Source organism: Micromesistius poutassou (assembly GCF_964030765.1).
Source record: "Micromesistius poutassou genome assembly, chromosome: 16".
Taxonomy (NCBI): Eukaryota; Metazoa; Chordata; class Actinopteri; order Gadiformes; family Gadidae; genus Micromesistius; species Micromesistius poutassou.
In genome coordinates, this window is record NC_140286.1 from 18,215,335 (window position 1) to 18,229,907 (window position 14,573).

Sequence of the window (14,573 nt, forward strand, 5' to 3'; positions counted from 1 at the left end):
ATAGCTGAGCCGTTCTGATAGAGTGTGTGTGCGCGCGTTTCTGACCTTATTCCTTCACGTCTAGTTAATCGAAATAAGCTCACAAAGTGATGATGCTTATACTGTTGGACTCCTTGGAGTCTCAGCTTCCATATGGCATATCGTTTCGGTAGATAGCATGACGTGAAAAAGATCGTTTTAAGCATTGTTGTTAGCATTTAGCTTATACCGGGAGTAAACCGCATATGTTGCAAGCAGCTAGCCTCTAGCCATATAAGTATGGTAGGCCTATATAAGAAGTCTGAAGTAGCTGTGTCAGAGGATGGGCGGACGGCTCCGCCGTCTTCCCATTGACTTCCATTGTACAAGATAATATTATATTAAGCTGTGCTGCCGTTCGCCTAAGGACTCGTTGGCCGTAGGGGGCGCCATCCCTCCACTGACGGCCTCACAGAACGACGTTCAAAGCCATGCAACCGGAGTTCGTTAAGGAACACAAAACGATGCTCGCTTATTTAATCTCCAATGATTCCAGTACCTGCAATCCCGGAACCCTCTACTCCCCCTGCTACCTTCACATGTTACAGCGACTATCCAGGAGGTCTGGCAGCTGCCTCGGGCTACATGTCTGAAGCCTCCCTCCCACCCCCTCACCCTCCGACTGCGCACGCCCCCCAAGTCCCCCCACCCCCTGTTTAGCTCCCGGTCCCAGGATTGCCATTCCGACGCACATTCCTTGAGGAGCAACAGCTACGTGTAGTTGGCCCAGTGGATTAAGGAGATCTGTCGCTGCAAGGCTTTCGGTGCTTCTTCTGGGCGAGCCTCAGCAGCTTGTCGACACAGAAACACTGATCCAGAGAGGGAGAGGGACACCGATCCAGAGAGGGAGAGAGAGAGGGCGCGTTTTAGTGCATCGCTTCACGCTCCTTCAAATGACGGAATACATGTGAATGAAACGAACAACAAAAAACTCAAAGTGCAGTGCTGAATCCCTGGATGTGATCTGGAGGATGGCGTGGTGATGAGACCAGACGGCTCAGTGAGGACATGATACCCGGGGATGTAACACGGCCGGCGGCTGCGGCAGTTCTTGTTTGAGTCTTCGTTGTCCGAAGGATCCAGTCCGCACACCTTTCTCCATGTTGGAAGGTCTGGTTTCATGACAATGGATTACTGTCTCTGGGTGTGCAGCCTGGTGCTGCCGGTGGTGTTGGCGGTGGAAGGTAGGCTGCGTTGTTGTCATCTTATCTTTTCATTGTCTTACTTTTCTCTAGCCCTTGGGCAGGGGCTGTAGGCTGCTCGTAAAGATAAGACATCACCACGTCTCCGATAGAGTCAATGATTTATTAGATTGGTTCTTTCTCTATAAACAATATCAATTAGAACTATGAATTGCAATTGTCCATTTGTTTACGTATAAATACAGCCTGCATATATGTGTAGGCTATTTGGTTGATCTGGGCTATTCGAGCCCTCTTTGAAAATTGCCAATTCCGCTCAGCATCAATTTGCTTTGTGCTCTATGACTGTAATCAAAGCACACATGGATCACCAGTGTGTGTGTGTGTGTGTGTGTGTGTGTGTGTGTGTGTGTGTGTGTGTGTGTGTGTGTGTGTGTGTGTGTGTGTGTGTGTGTGTGTGCGTGCGTGCGTGCGTGCGTGCGTGCGTGTGTGTATACTGTTGACACCTCTCCCTTGCCGTTGTAGGATCGCCCTGTTGCTTTTGTCCCTTTTGTTGTCACCCATCCTCTCGGCCGGAGGGTGCTCAGAGTGCCTTCCGAGATTTGACAAATGCTCCCAAGATCCATTGCTGCTGCTCTAACTACTGGTGTGCAATGCAATTCGCGAAAAAAAAAGAAACGCTATTGCTAATATAATTCAAACACGTTATTGGGTTGATGTATCACAGAATATGACGGTTGGTTGCATCCCTAGGCCCAGGGGGAACAGATCGGTCGATATCCGCTCATTGGAGCCACGGGGTGCACATGCAGAACGTGTGTCTCCATAGGAAAGGTCAATGTCTCAACAAGGACTTATAGGCCCGGGTCTTAGCCCCCCGGAGCCTCGGATCTCCTCGGCGACCTGGCCTATTTGCTACAAGTGCTAGTAGTGTCAGAATCAAACAACCACCGCAAACTACTTATTTCATACTCAAAATTATTTCCACCATCTCCCCTGCTCCTACTAGTCGTGTGGTTCAATAGCGTTGTTCGAACATTTCCCTCTCCAGTCCACTGTCTTCCTCCTCCCCGGTCGGTGCAGTCTGCCTCCCCTGGACCGCGTCCAACTGGAGCCCTCATCCATTCTGCTGTCAGCAGCTAAATCAATGGCGTGGCCCTCCCCGTCCCGCCGGGTCTGCCCATACCCCGGTCATCAGTCCGTTTCCCACCCAACGACTCGCATTCACTCACGGCTGGGAGGTGAACTGGCGTTTGTCGTCTGGGACTAAACACAGGCCCAACAGATTGTCTCAGTGAATTTGAATGCATAGTGAACGGAAGTCTATCTTCTGATCTATCTTGGCATGTGGCTTCAATTTCAGTGCCGAATGGAGGGACTGTGTACACAACACTGACGTGTTTGGGTTATTGTTGAGAGTGGATATTGCAGTTGGAAAGGTACTGTTTGTGTTGTTTAATTTACTCCAGCTGATCTGGAGAGAAAAAGTGAACCCTTTTTTTTTTTTATTGTTGGTTGAAATGCTGAAGCTAGGTAGCTGCAAGAGCAGCTGTCAGCCTGCATTGTGTTCATAGAACCAAAAATGTTTGTATCCAACCCAAGTGAGTTTGCTTCTATGTATTATAACATATAGCTGTAGAGGTCTCCACTCTCCCACATCAGTAGTCTTGAGCTCACGGTAGGCTATAAAATATTGGGTCCACGATTCAATATCGGGAAAATAAGCCCCTTCAGGGCAAAGCAAGACCCCTCCGCTTCGCGTCGAGGTCCGGTTCGCCCTGTCTGGGCTTATTTTCCCGATAATGACCGGCATTCTACACATTGTCCTGCTTATTACACGGCTACTTGCCAAATCGATGAAATAACTTCACACAGTGTGTCTTTTTACAATTTATTTGTTTTCTATTTCAAAAAATCAAAATCGCCGTATTTCCCAAAAATATCAAAGTTAATCGGAAACTCATCTATAGTGGCCTGGTAGTAGGCTAAGTTTTTTTCCGGAGGAGTACTGAAAAATAGGTACGGCTAATAGCGGCTTAGTCTGGACCCGCCCACTTTTTGCGGTGGAAACGCGAACCTTACCGCACCTAACCGTACCGCACCGCTCGGTGGAAACGCGCCATTAGCAACCGAATACGCTGGGGTTGATAAGTTACCGGACTACTTGTGGAGTGCTACGAAAGATGTGAATCAGAGGCAAAAAATTCACTTTCCTTGACAGTGGTCAATTATGTTTACCAACGGTCAATTATGCAAAAATAATTGACCGCCGAACGTTGGGAAGGCCCGATCAAGTGAATGGAGCATTCTACAGCATTAAGAAGAGCAGTGTAATAAAACTATCATATCATATTTTGTAAAAAAAAACTTGAATGAAGAAAACGTATGACACATTTTTAAATTTTATTTGAAAGATACAAAATACGCAAAACAACTTAACATCCTATGAAATTTGTAAAATATTTGTTATAGTAACATGGTCACAGACACTGATCATCTCGTCATCAATGGCAAACACATTTTCCTTTAAGGATTAGTTTTAACGTTGATGTGTTAACCTGCTGTCTGAACTCCCACAGATATAGTTTAGAGGGAGGGTTGGGCATGCTTCAGAGAAAGGCAAGCAGTACACACAGATTCTCTGTCCAAGCAACATGATTTAGATTTAGGAAAGAGAGCAGACGAGAGCAAGGTTTTGAAAATCAACATCCCCAAAAAGCACTCCCTCCCTCCTGGAGTTTCTTTGCCAATTGCCATTGAGATGCATTCACGCACCTGTGGAGCTGAGCTAGATGTGATTGACAGGCAAGATGGCTTTCGCAAAGCAATCAGAGAAGAGATTCCATTTCCTGATTGGTCCGAAATTAGGCGAGAGTGGCCTAAAAGCAATGGTCATTTTTGTTTTATTGATATACATCTCCAAAAGAAGATTAGCATGTTAACTTTATATTCACGCTCCGTAATAAAGTGATCTCAGCAGCCAATGTATGGGATAATCCTTGGTCCAAATCTAGAGGTGTTAACTGAAAACTGAAAAAAACATAAGAAGGCGTTAAAGCGGGCCGTAGAGAGAGGCCACCCTGGCCACAATGACTTGGACCGCTGAGTCTGCCCTTCACTACCAGCCTAACATAGCTTGATTGTGCTTATCACGGGGTATGTGTGCTTTGAGGACACAATCATAGACAATAAAACATGAATCCGATTATTACGCACACTCCCCCTGGTGCTATGGAAACTATGCTCTCGCTCTGGGCTCGGTAGGCCCGGTGCATTTCCGCTGCTCTGCTAAAGTGAATTGCGGCACATTTGTTATACACACTGAAATCATACACATTGTGTGTTGTGTCATGCTTGGATTTGAAAACGGAATAATCGGACAGAACGGAGCACTCCACAGAGACCGGCCACTGTTTGATTTCATAGATTTATAATAATTGCGGTATATTATAACATCTTACATTATAGTATATAGGCTAAAACTAGCCTTTCTTTTTTGAGATATCAACGGATAAGCACATTGTGGTCATATTGTGAAGAGTTAATCTGAAGAGAAGTTCCTATAGAGGAGGCACTGTGGGGAGTGGCCCTCTCCTGTTAAGATAAAGCAACAAGAGGAGAGGACTGGTAGGATTATTACGGATGTATGACCTGATCACAAACCACTTATTAGACTCAGAGACACACATCGTCACATGTTTATGTGGCGATATTTTGATGCACTATATTTCATCATGCCCACAGTAGAGTTGTATCCCCCCTCCACCTCACACATCCATACATGCAAACAGATCATTTGTTGACCCCCCCCCCCGCCCCCCCCATCCCCCCCGTCCCCCACAAATGCTAAACCTGAAAATCCCTGAAGGAGCGAAGAATGAGGTCAGCTTGACTTGTTTGAGATGTGCATATCCAGCATCTACATCAGCATAATGAGAAGAGTGTTGGTGCACACAGAGATAAGATGCTTAACCTCACCTCAAGTGGTCTTCGTAATTACACAACTTATTTTCTTTAATCCATGCTCCGTCCTCAACTCATTGAGTTTGTCTTAGCCAAAATGTTCATTTTGTATTACTATTTATAGACACCTATTTGATCATGCTCCAATCAGCAGAGACGATGTTTTGCGGTTAATATTTAATACACCCGCTGGTTGGATGTGCGTATCGGAGCTACACTACCGAGCAGGACGGGCTTTGATTCTATCGCACCGTGCTCACAAAGTGAATTAAACATTAGCATCTGTGTGTGTGTGTGTGTGTGTAAGTGTGGGTGTCTGTGCGTGTGTGTTTGTGTCCGTTTGTGTTCGTTTTTTTGTGTGTGTATGAATGAGTGTGTGTATGTGCATGTTTCTGGTGTGTGTGTGTGTGTGTGTGTGTGCGTGTTTTGGTATTTGTGTGTGTAGGTGTTTTTTGGATGTGTGTGTGTTCTCTCCCTACTGCACACTGAGAATACCAAGTTTGATGGCATTCTGTCACCGGCGATCAAATGCAAGTAAATGCCACGGGGTGGGCTGGGTGGGAGAGGCGTTCTGCTCACAGGACAAGATCCCAGAGGAAGACCCCCCTCCCCCCAAGGTGGGTGGAGGGGGGGGAGGCTCGCTTCACCACAGCTGAAGTTTTACGATGGACGGGCGAGACTGGCACAATTTGGTCCTCACAGCAAAGGAAGCCAAACAGCCATAGAAGTATACGTGTGTGTGAGAGAGATATAGTCAGTACGTTTACATGCACAACTTAATCTGATTAAAGCCATAGTTCGACTGCTCCTCAATTGGATAACTGCAATTGTCCGGGTATACATGGCGGTGAGTAAATCGATTCATTGGCCAAAGCGTGTCATTCCCCGGTACGATAGGTGGCGCTGTACCCATTTCAACTAGTGGTAATAGAGCCACCTGCTGACCTCTTTACGTCACCAGCAACAACAAACAGCAACAACAACAACATTTGAGAAAGATGTTTTCAGTAGACAGCTGTCGGTTCACTTTGGGTCCATGTCATTTCTCCGACGCTCCATTGTTCCGACCTCTCGGTCGTATGCGGACTCCTCCGGCGGCGGAAGAAAAAACATTTATTTTGACAGATGTGACCGAAGTTACTACTTTACAACCTTGTTTATGAGCAACATTTAGAAAAACATATACTTTTAATTCAGCCTTGGTGAAATCGACAAAAACACTACCGTCTCCTTCTACTTCCTGCTCACGGCCCCCGGAAAAGATCCCGAGCATGTGCAGAACGCAAAATCCAATTCCAATTCGATTTGACCGTAAACATGCACGCTTAATGCGACTATCAATTGAATAATCTTAATGCGACTATCAATTGAATAATCTAGTGGTCTTAATCCGACTATGTGAAACCCAATTCGATTAGAATTTATTTTGACTAAGGTGTCTACATGCATCTTAATAATCCAATCATAGTTGGACTAACCCAATAATTCAATTTTCTTGAGTGTCATGTAAATGCACTGCATCAAGGCATACTACATTCTGCATTTAAACGACTAGCATCAACTTAAAGAGAGGAATATGAGAGAGAGAGAGAGAGAAATACAGTTTCTAGGTGTGTGTGAGCATGTCTTTCTAAGAGAGACTGTGCAGGCATTTGTGTGTGTGGTAGAGACAGATTTTGTGTGTGTGTGAGCGCAAGTTTTTATGTGTGTTTGTATGTGTGTGTGTGTGTGTGTGTGTGAATAGACAAATCGGGGTTGTTTGTGTATATGCGTGTCTTTCTGAGAGTGTTTGTATTTGTGTGGGTTTGTGCATGTGTGTTTGTACGTTTGTGCTGGTGTTTGTGTACCTGTATGTGCGCTGTATGCATGTTAGAGGCAGTGAAGGAACGGGGGCCCGTCGTGTCCCAGCGACTCAGTGAGATGACAATAACATGCTTCTGTGACGGCTGTGAAAGGAAAACATGAAATGCAGAAATGACCAGGTAGCAACACAACGTGTCCACGGTCCTGTGTGCTGTGAACAGAGCATGCGTCCAGGCTTAACAGTTAAGCTTTGCAACACAAAAAACTCTCCCCCCCCCCTGGATTATGATAATAGCAGTAATTATGATAATGGTATTTCTTCCCGCCGAGCGAATTGGGCCACAGACCAGACCCCCCCCCCCCCCACCTCCTCCCAGGAGCCACTGGGCTTCGGGGGGGCGTTGCACTAGACAAGCGGTGCAGTGTTGGGTCTTGAAGGACAGAACCCCCCCCCGGACCCCCCCCACCGCGCCAGCCCCTGGACAGCTTCCTGTGTGTGTGGCGATGTGGTGCAGCACGGCCAGATGTGGCCGGTGTAGATGAATGCTTACGGGGCCGCTGAGCAGCTAAGGGGTTTGACCCCGCTTGTCTTCCCCATCGGCCTCGCTGCTAACCGGGCTGGGAGGAGGGGGGGGGGTGACGGAGACATGAGCCCCCCTAGCTTGTTGAACACGCTGCATCTATGCTCTCATACAGCCTCTACGGTATCCGATTCATATTCATTATTCTCCCCATTATTCTTCATATTTACTATCGTAATCATTGATAATATCAATCCTATTCATTATCCTCATCATTCATTCATAGCACCTATCAATCCGGTTCATTAGGCTCTGTTGTGTCACGCTGTGTCTCTGGCGTCACGTCGTGTCTACGCTACGCAATTTATATTCCGGTTGGCATTCGATCACGCAATGCACAGACCGTTTATGAAACACGTTGGCCATGTGTGTTTATCAGTATGGCGTTATCAGCCACTAAACAAGCTGAACGGCTGAAAGGGGACGGATTCACAACGAGAGAATCCATTCTAGCGGCAGCGCTCATGGAGGACCCGGACAGGCTCAGACCTGTAGGATATAAGCAATAGTTAATTACAAGCAAACAATAAGCTCTGGTGGCATCCGCCCAACGGAAGAATGAAGCCTGGTTCAACATTTTAAACGATTCACAGAACTGCCGCTCTGGTGGATCATTTAAGGGCGTAGCGCGGTCCCAGGGAGAGCCCCTCCCTGGGGTCTGTCCCTCCCTGGGGTTTGTCCCTCCCTGGGGTTTGTCCCTCCCTGGGGTCTGTCCCTCCCTGGGGTTTGTCCCTCCCTGGGGTCTGTCCCTCCCTGGGGTCTGTCCCTCCCTGGGGTCTGTCCCTCCCCGGGGTCTGTCCCTCCCCGGGGTCTGTCCCTCCCTGGGGTCTGTCCCTCCCTGGGGTCTGCCCCTCCCTGGGGTCTGTCCCTCCCCGGGGTCTGTCCCTCCCCGGGGTCTGTCCCTCCCTGGGGTTTGTCCCTCCCTGGGGTCTGCCCCTCCCTGGGGTTTGCCCAGCAGATCTCTGTCAAGGTGGCAGACAGGTTTTAAAGGAGACAAACCCTGGTGGGGTAATCACAGCTCACAACCACATGCAAACAGATTGCGCTCCACAGTATCCCCCCCTGACTACACACACACACACACACACACACACTTCCACCCAGCCAGCCCCTTGCTTAAGGAACATGTCGTGGTGTGGATAGTGACACCTTTAACAACACAATGGGGACAATGGCTACACACGTCAGGGGGTGTGTGTGTGGGGGGGGGAGTTCCTAACTCCCTTGATGAGTTGCTTTTGCAAAGTTGTAATGAACACGTCAGAGAGGAATCAAACCGACAACCTCTAGCTGACCCTCTTCCAAACAAAGCCCATTGATCCTGGACGTCGACTCATGCCTCTGAGGCCATTTGTCGCCCCCCCCCCCCCCACGGAGCCCTTAACACCCAGGTGACCTGAACACATCAGGGTCACCTGCAGTTGGGCAAAGTAGGTGACAGGAAGGTTTCTGTGTGTGAATGTGTGTTTGTGTGCGTGTGTGTATGGCACGCAAGTAGATTGGAGAAGGTTTCCCACACAGGGGGTAGGGAGGGATCGCAGGAGGAGCTGTCAGAGGAGTCAAATAAATACAAATAAATACAATTTATTTGTTCACATTAATGATGTCATGTTTAGTCCAAACAAATTTTGAGTCCTGTGGGCGGACCATCGTTGCCACGATGAAAAAACCTTTCGTTATTCTCCGTCTTTCTCAAATGCTCGACTGAGTGTGAATCTTTTCTGTTCCTCTTGACGTCTTAGAAGTGGGTTCTACCGTAGACACACTTTGGTTTAAGGAAGGCTATAATTATTACTGATGGCTAATGTGTCCTGACGGCCGTTCCACCCAGCGCCCGGGGGAGGGGCTGGCTGACGGCGAGGGGTCGTGAAGAAGAAGAACAGAGTGTTACCTGTTCAAAACAGAGAGAGCCCTAACAATGGTGTGTTCGCTGCTGTTGTATAATGGCTGTCGTTTATGTTGACGACCCCTCCCATTCCTCTGTTCCAGAAACCCTAATGGACAGTCGGTGGGCGACCACAGAGCTGGCATGGACCACCTTCCCAGAGAGCGGGGTAGGCATGTGTGTGTGTGTGTGTGTGTGTGTGTGTGTGTGTGTGTGTGTGTGTGTCTGCTTCTATGCTCTATGTTTTCTCCCATTTTTATTTGTGTGTGTTTGTACGTGTGTGTGCTCACTAATAATCATGCACGCAAAGTGTTACAGCAATTTATGTGTGTGTGTGTGTGTGTGTGTGTGTGTTGTGTCGACTTGTGTTAGTTTTACAGCATGTGTTGTGTGAGGCTGAGCTGTATGCTGTGTCTCACCCCCCACTGTTTAATATCTCTGTTTACGTAGGGCTGTGTTTGTCTTTGTTTCCCTGGATGCTGGCAGCCAATGGGCAGCGCGTTGTGAGCCAATAAAGTATAGCTTTAGTATTTAAAATAATAAAAACAAGTTAGCGCTACAGTGCCGGCATTGTCCTGAGACACAGGCCGCAAATCCAAAGAGGCCCTAATTAAAAACACACCTTGATTTAAAAAAAACCAACAACAATAAAACCTTGAAAAAAGGGAGAAAAAGAGAAAGGCGAGTAAAGGAAAGTAGTGTCTGTATCCCCGCGGACCGCCCACCCTGAAGACCAGCTAACCTAAAGCACATGTCTCTCTGTTAAAACCAACAGCCGACAACCCGTTACAGGCAGGAATTAAGGTTTTCACACGCACGCACACAGGCACACAAAGCCGCATACACACACACGCAAGCACATGCACACAAACACGCATTCACACATGCACACGCACACGCACACACCTCACCTCCAATAGGAATGGTGAGAAAATAAAGCAACATGAATTTGACCCCTGGGCTAACAGCCTGACAGAAGCCCCCCCCCCCTCCACACTCTCCGGCTGGGGTAATTTGTCTTTGCTACGTGAGCGCAGAGTCAGTCAATGGAAACGGGGTGGGTTGCCATGGAAACGATTTGTGCAGCCCATCTTCTCCCCCTCTTCCTCTTCCTCTTCCTCTTCGTCTTCGTCTTCGTCTTCTGAATGTCCTGGCTTCAGTTTATAAACCGTATAACCTCCATCTTACAAGAAGGCGCCATGAACCACTGATGCATTCTCAGTTAACATATTTGTCAGGTATCGCATCAATGTGGTCGCTCTCTCTCTCTCTCTCTCTCTCGCTCTCTCTCTCTCTCTCCCGCTCTCTCGCTCTCTCGGTCTCTCTCTCTCTTGCTCTCTCGCTGGATAATAAATTGTGCATAAGCTACCAGAACTGCATTGACTTGCATGCATTATTTTTCTCTGGGTTAAAATAATCAATTGCAAGAAAGCTCCTTCTTTATGGAAATAAGGCTTTCAAAGCAAGGGGGAGATTATACATGACAAATAGATTGACTTCTTGCAAGGCCACGTCCACATTATGTTAACAATTATAATATGTTCATAAATTGAACATGACTATTTTTGACTATTTATTTCCTTAACTCTTTTGTCATCAGGTTCATACTGTTAAATGGATGGGTTTGTTTTACATGCAAATACTTTGTTGTGTTGTTGTTATTTATATTCTGGTATGGCTCTGTTGCTTGTTTATTTCATCCCTCAGAAATCAAGGGACATATCTTTGTAATAATTTTTTCATGATCTCATGATCATTTGGTTGGAGAATGTGACAAAGTTACCCCACATTTTCTATAAATCATTGAATATGCAAATAAAGAAACAAACAAGATATCAGCTAACTATTATTTCTGATCTTGAGTCAACGAGAGACAGAGCACCAACTGTGCGACGGCTGAACTATCTATCACTCACAAACTGCTACTTTATAACCATGTGCTACACACCAGATACCCACAGGGTCTAAAGTAATATGTTATATGCCAACTGTACAAGTAGGCACGGAAATAACTATGGCAAAAATTGATCATCATTCACATTTCTAACTTTCTGGGCATTGTTGGCCCTTAGCCCTCATTAAAAATGAAGCCATCACTCTAGCGCTGGTAGGGCTGTGTGGAAAGCTCTCCGAGAGAGAGACACAGAGTGAGTACAAAGGGTTTCAGAAGCGTTGACATTAAACATTCAGGCATATTTCCTGCCATATTTCTTGCATATTGATGCAGTCAAGTTCGTCCTTTAGATCTTTTCATTTTTCAAAGCTGAAGAGAATGGCAGAGAAAGGCCGCTGCCCTCCAAATCAGCCCAGTTTAGTAAATATACTCAATGCAAACATTCTGGAGCCGAGGAGCGAGGGCAAGAATTATGCATTCCACTTAAGTTGAAGACTCTCAGAGTGTTGGCGTGGTGCAATCAGGGGCTGATGACAGCACATACAGAGAGGCCCTTTAATGAATAAAACACAAGTGTGCATATACAGGGCACGTTGGAAGATAAACTCATTACCCGGACATCTCTCGCTACCGTCAGCCATATTATTAGTGGGTCAGGTTTGTTTTTCAACTATGCTTATTAGGTACTGGCTGGTAATATGCTTGATATGTGTAAATAGGCCTTTGTGTTTTGGATCATAAAATATATATTTTATTGTGCTTGTTTTTTTTTAAACTATATCTGTAATTGTGCTGATATACACGTTTCAACCAAGATATGTCATGAAACAGCCAGTATACTCTTCTAGTATATTATTTTCAATTTACTCTTTTAGTATACTATTTTAGTATACTATTTTCAGTTTACTCTTTTAGTATGCTCTTGGAGTATACTATTTTAGTATACACCAAGAGTATACTCTTTTAGTATACTATTTTCAGTTTACTCTTTTAGTATACTCTTGTAGTATACTATTTTAGCATACACTTTTAGTATACTATTTTAGTATACTCTTTTAGTATACTCTCTGCCATAATGCACATACAATGCATGAAAGAAGCGTCATCAACATCTCACCACTCAAGTGGTGTGAGAAATACAGACTTTCTACACCTCATTGACACATAAGGTAATTTACATTTCCTCCGGAGAAAATCCCTCAGGGGTAGTTTTTTTCAGGATAATTTCAGGGTACAAATGTCAGGATATGTTGTTCAGATATGGCCCATCAGTAGAATATCAGGACTTACACGTATGTCTGAAAGCAGTTTGTATATGTTTGTAGAAATTAACTGGGAAATTATCTGTTCATTCGGGCAACAGCATAAGCTTCTTTCAGACATACATGTAAGTCCTGATATTCTCCTGATATTCTCCAGATGGACCATGTCTGAACTACATATCCTGACATTTGTACTCTGAAATTCTCCTGAAAAAATACTACCCCTGAGGTAGTATTTTCTCCGGAGCAAATGCAAATTACCTTATGTGTGAATGAGGCGTAAAGTCACTATTTCTCACACCACATGAGTGGGCATGTTGATGACGCTTCGGTCTGCATTTGCATTGAGTGGCACCCTAAATGATAATCAGTTTTCTTTTGTTCGCTGAATGGTTAAAAAATATTTGCAAGTTGGCACTGCTTTTCAGACATTCAGAGTCATTCGTGCTGAACACTAAAAGATAGGTATTATCATAACCCTAAAAGTACACATCATACAATAAATTACACAAATGTATTGTTATTATTTACAACAGTTAGCTCAACATTTGTAGGGTCCTGACCTTCCACTCCCTGTTTTCTCTGTTAAACACAGAAATCAACTACATTTGTCCCAGTGTTTGTTATATGTGAAATGAATCCGGTAACGCAGTCGTCGTTTCTTCTATTTGTTCTACTCATGCTCCAATCTTTCATCGATGCTTCGGATGTTGTGGATGCAACGGAATATATGATACATCATTACAGCAACATTTAAGATGATCGCGATGAGTTCGGCCCGTTCTGTCTCCATGCCTGCCTCTTGGCTGTGGCCAAACCAAAACAAACTACAGTGATACCGGCCGTACTTATCCCGCCTCTTACAAACTTATGGTGTGTTCGAGAGGCATCGTACACCACCCGCATGAGTTGTTCTTGTGATGTAATTTCCTGGCTTGTAGCACTTATAACGTTCCCGTTTGTCTTTGTAGGCATCGCTATACAACGAGTCAGGGAAGAACAGTCATTAGCTAGTCATTGTAATTGTTAGTGACATATTGTTGTGACATAAGCCTCTTTAGCAAACCAGCTCAAAAACAAAAAACAAAACTTTACATTGTATTGCACGCACAGCAAGACACGTGCAATGCATAAACTGGTGACCGGATTAAAGCAGCCATGTTATCAAGTGTGTAAGAGCATTTGAAATCGACATTAAAATGACCAAGGTGGTACAAATACAAAGAAAATACATCACATTATGGGCGCAGCCGTCTTTGTTTGTCGAGTCATACGGTATCCTCACTGAACTCGATGGACTCTCAGAATCCCCAGATATTGCGACCAAAAGGGGGCGTGCCTTGGTGAAATAAGTAGAGCTGGGAGATTTCCCACCTTGCAGCTCGTGCGGGTGGTGTACGAGGCATCTCAAACATTAGACCCTACGTCATATCCTGCCCCTTGCAAACCCACCCCCCGAAACCACCCAGAGATTTGACTGATGACCGATGTCCACATATTAAGCATCAAGTTTGAATCACCTGATGTAAAAATGCTGAAAGAATGCGGAGGACAAAACAGCTTTAATCTGCAGCTAAAACCACCATAGCCTTGTTTGCCTTTGTGCTTATGTGTCTGGGTTTGCATTCACGTGTTGGTGTCTGTTTTTGTATTTAAAACAACAGTATTACGTGTTTCTTCCACATTTCATTTTTTGTGTTATGTGGGGATACATGACATTTGGTGGTTTGGAGTCAACATCTGTATGGAACAAACATCTGGCTCCACTGTTTGAAGACCTACTTTCCCCAACCCACATACCCAACATGCAGTCCTATGTAACATCACCCTCTTTGCCATTTCTAACGTGTGTTTCAAACACTCTTTCTTTTATTCTAATGTGCACTTGGCTCCTATCGGCGCAGTGGGAGGAAGTGAGCGGCTACGACGACTCCATGAGCCCCATCAGAACCTACCAGGTGTGCAACGTGCGCCAGCCCAACCAGAACAACTGGCTGCGCACCGACTTCATCCCGCGGCGCTCCG

At 45.6% G+C, this 14,573-nt stretch overlaps 1 protein-coding gene across 1 annotated transcript in view; it reads left to right on the top strand.

Annotated features, from left to right (window-relative positions):
* Positions 1–703: 703 nt before the first annotated feature.
* Positions 704–14,573, top strand: part of LOC311360739 (ephrin type-B receptor 2-like) — a gene marked incomplete at its 3' end in the record, with an annotated part of 26,285 nt that continues 12,415 nt past the window's right edge. Inside the window, exons 1-3 of the mRNA XM_084480831.1 lie at positions 704–1,202; positions 9,497–9,561; positions 14,453–14,573. The exon at positions 14,453–14,573 is cut by the window's right edge and continues 552 nt beyond it. Coding sequence (XP_084336957.1) covers positions 1,139–1,202; positions 9,497–9,561; positions 14,453–14,573 — 250 coding nt within the window. The 5' untranslated portion in view covers positions 704–1,138. The remainder of the gene's footprint in view (positions 1,203–9,496; positions 9,562–14,452) is intronic.